The 3,248-nt window shown below is 32.4% G+C and overlaps 1 protein-coding gene across 1 annotated transcript; it reads right to left on the bottom strand.

Annotated features, from left to right (window-relative positions):
* Positions 1-284: 284 nt before the first annotated feature.
* On the bottom strand, positions 285-1,124 carry LOC143647918 (olfactory receptor 5K1-like). Its single transcript, XM_077117601.1, has one exon. The coding sequence runs from the start codon at positions 1,122-1,124 to the stop codon at positions 285-287; it is 840 nt and encodes a 279-aa protein (XP_076973716.1).
* Between the last annotated feature and the right edge of the window lie 2,124 nt (positions 1,125-3,248).

Genomic DNA, 3,248 nt, shown 5'->3' with positions numbered 1-3,248 from the left:
CATCTCAGTAGAAACCATGTTTTCAAAACTTAAATATCCATATATACATTATTTGACTTACACATCAAAATGTAATATTATTTAATATTTTCCATACAATATTTCCATTTGACATTTTCTTATTATCCCTCGAGTTTAAAAAAAAATTCAGCATATTCAGTTTGCTAGAGGGTGTGATGTTTCTTTCAGAATGTTATGTGATTTATTCTTCATAATCCTTTTCACAACATTTATTACATCTTTATTTCTTAGACTATAAATAAAAGGATTTAAAAAAGGTATTATTATAGTATAAGAATATCAATATGTATGTCTTTATCTTCTTCTTGAACTGAATTTGGTAGAACATAAGCAAAAAGAACAGAACCATAAAATAAAGAGACAGGGAGAAAATGGGATGCACAAGTTGATACTGCTTTGCCTCTTCCCCTTTTGGATTTCATTTTGAAAATAGTGTAAAGAATGCAGAAATAGGAGATGACAACTATGGTAATAGTAAAGATCTGAATTGACCCTGACAAGATGGGTATCATTAGTTCATTGATATACGGGTCAACACAAGAAAGTCTGCACAAAGGAAGAACATCACAAAAATAGTGATTGATTTGATGAGATCTACAGAAAGTTAGCCTAAAGAGAAACCCTAAATGAATCAGGAAATGCAAATTTCCAGCTATGTAGGCCACTGCAGTCATCTGAACACAGAGCTTCTTTGACATCCTGGTGTGGTACTGCAGTGGGCTGCATATTGCCACATACCGGTCATAGGCCATTGCTGCCAGAAGAAAGCAGTCTGCACTTTCAGCAAGACAGAGAAAATAAAACTGTGCCATACATTCATAGAGGGAAATCATTCTGCCATCTGAAAATAAATTCTCTAACATCTTGGGAGTAATAGTACAGGAACAGCATGAGTCCATCAGAGCCAGGTTGCCCAGAAATATGTACATCGGTGTGTGAAGACTACACTCCATACAGAGCAGTGCCATCAAACCAAGATTTCCTACTATGGTGATCATGCAGATGATGGAGAACACCACAAAGAGAAGGGGCTTCAACTCTGGTCTATCTGTAAATCCAGTGAGGGTAAAAACATTTTCTATGGAGTGATTATCTTTGGTCATCTCCACCTTCTCTGTTGAGATGGGATTTATGGACAAATTCTAATTTAGAATGTGTCTTATTTTCCCTTCAAATTTCTCACTGTGAAAAAGGCAGATGGGCATCTTCATTTGTCTTCTTTCTTTCAAATTCAGGCACGCAGACTTCTAGGGGACATTATTTCCCTAAAGCTAGCTATATGGCTGTGAGCTATGAGACCAGGATACATAGGAACATTTTTACAATTTCCAAGACAGTGCTTACAGTAGTGATGGTTTGCTGTATGAATTTAGTCAAGAATATTGTACAAACCTAGGATACACATATTAGTTCATAATTTCCAAATAATTGCAATGTCTGTGTTGTATTGAATATTCTTAAAGCCTACTTTAAAGCAATTTCCTTTATATGTATTTTTTCTCCTAAGCAAACATTTTACCTATAGTATTGGAATTATGATAGGAAGTACATAAAGATCACTGGGAATGAAATAGGGAGTGTGTGTCTCTGATGAAACTCACCTAGAAAGGTTTGGGAAATAACTAGCCACATATTTATTTAATTAGCAATTAGTAATATCACCTTCATTTTTATGTCAACCCATTATGTCACCTATTTCTGCCATCTCAGAGGAAATTCTCTGAGACTATTTGTAAATTAATTTTTCTTTCTCTATTTATGTGAATCCAGTCATTTGTTGCTTTCAGGGTCTCCTTGATGATCTAATATTATTAGGATCATGAGCATGCCATGGTAATGGTGAACAAATTATAAGGATTGTAAGGTGTATGAATATCCATCATGTTGAGCCTTTCCATAGACATTCCTCCCAATATCTTTAGCTTATCACATAAGCTTCTTTTTATTTGATTACCCATTTAAGCTCATGTTTCCTTGATTTCTATATCTATTTATCTTTTTAAAATTCAGTGGCCATAACTTTCTATTATTGACCGAATCAATAGTAGGCTTCTAGGAAAACTTTAAACTGTGCTTCCTCTAAGATAAATTCTCTTTCCATAGGGTGGTATTTAAAATTCTCTTTATCCTTAACCACCTCCATCCTCATCTCCTACATTGATCAACAGCTCGTTCAGTTTTGTCACTCTATCCACCCATTCTTCATTCCTTCCTACCCACCCCTTACAACCACACTCATTTCCACCAAAAGTGGGAAAATATTAAAATCATTTCCATCCTTTGTCTTATTTTATATTTAATGCTACTAATTACCATTTTAGCTAAATGCTGTAGACACTACTGATCTCCATTTGCTAAACTATCAAGAATATTTTATATACCCAAAATAATCAAGAATAATCTACTTTGGGTTTTTAAAATACATTCATGTAGATTTCCCATATTAAATTGTAAGCATTTGAAATTAATTGTGATCTACTTCTTTGAAAAGACCTATAAAATGCTATGAAAAAATCAGAATGATTCAGATTCTATCTCCATTCTTTTTTACCTGACAAGTGAACTGCTCTTCAATCCTATTAATGATACTAAGTCACTTCTTTGTCATCTACAAATTGAGATTTTATACTTTGAAGAGTCTACAAAGGAAATTATTCAAAATTAGTCATTTTTTAAAATGTAGGTGTTTTGCTGTTATCTGAAATAACTCATTCCTACTATTGTTTTGCTTCCTTGGATATTTACAAGACTTTCTTAGAGTGTATCTTTTTAGTTTATAAATTAATATATAAATGTAAATTTGACATTATTCTTAGTTTTCCCATCCTCTGAATAAAGGAGCAAATCAAATATATCTACTATAATATGAGGACAATTTTTTTTGCTTTGGAAGCCCAACTTCTGTCATGGGACTTGCTTCAGAAGATGTTAATCATGTAAATTCTATACTCAATGCTAGGTAATTTTTTCATAATAAAACATCAATTGAATTCTTTTCTTGAATTTTTATTTATGTTAATACATTAATTATAAAACATTTATTTATCGAGATAAGTTAGAAATAGCTTTATTGTACATGCTTGTATTATTTAGCAGAATTATTTTGTGACCTTACTGTATGTTTTTAAACTCTACCTTATAATTAGACAAAGTCATTTCAGTATTGTTTCTCATCGGAGTCTATACAGTCTTCAATTTAAAGAAACATTAGAAAGATCAGGAGTTGA

The sequence above is a fragment of the Tamandua tetradactyla genome, chromosome 10 (genome assembly GCF_023851605.1).
Source record: "Tamandua tetradactyla isolate mTamTet1 chromosome 10, mTamTet1.pri, whole genome shotgun sequence".
In the NCBI taxonomy this organism is placed as follows: Eukaryota; Metazoa; Chordata; class Mammalia; order Pilosa; family Myrmecophagidae; genus Tamandua; species Tamandua tetradactyla.
This window is presented reverse-complemented; position numbering and strand designations above follow the sequence as displayed.

Excerpts from the sequence above, each read along its gene's own strand:
- LOC143647918 (XM_077117601.1), bottom strand. The coding sequence starts at position 1,124 with ATGACCAAAGATAATCACTCCATAGAAAATGTTTTTACCCTCACTGGA.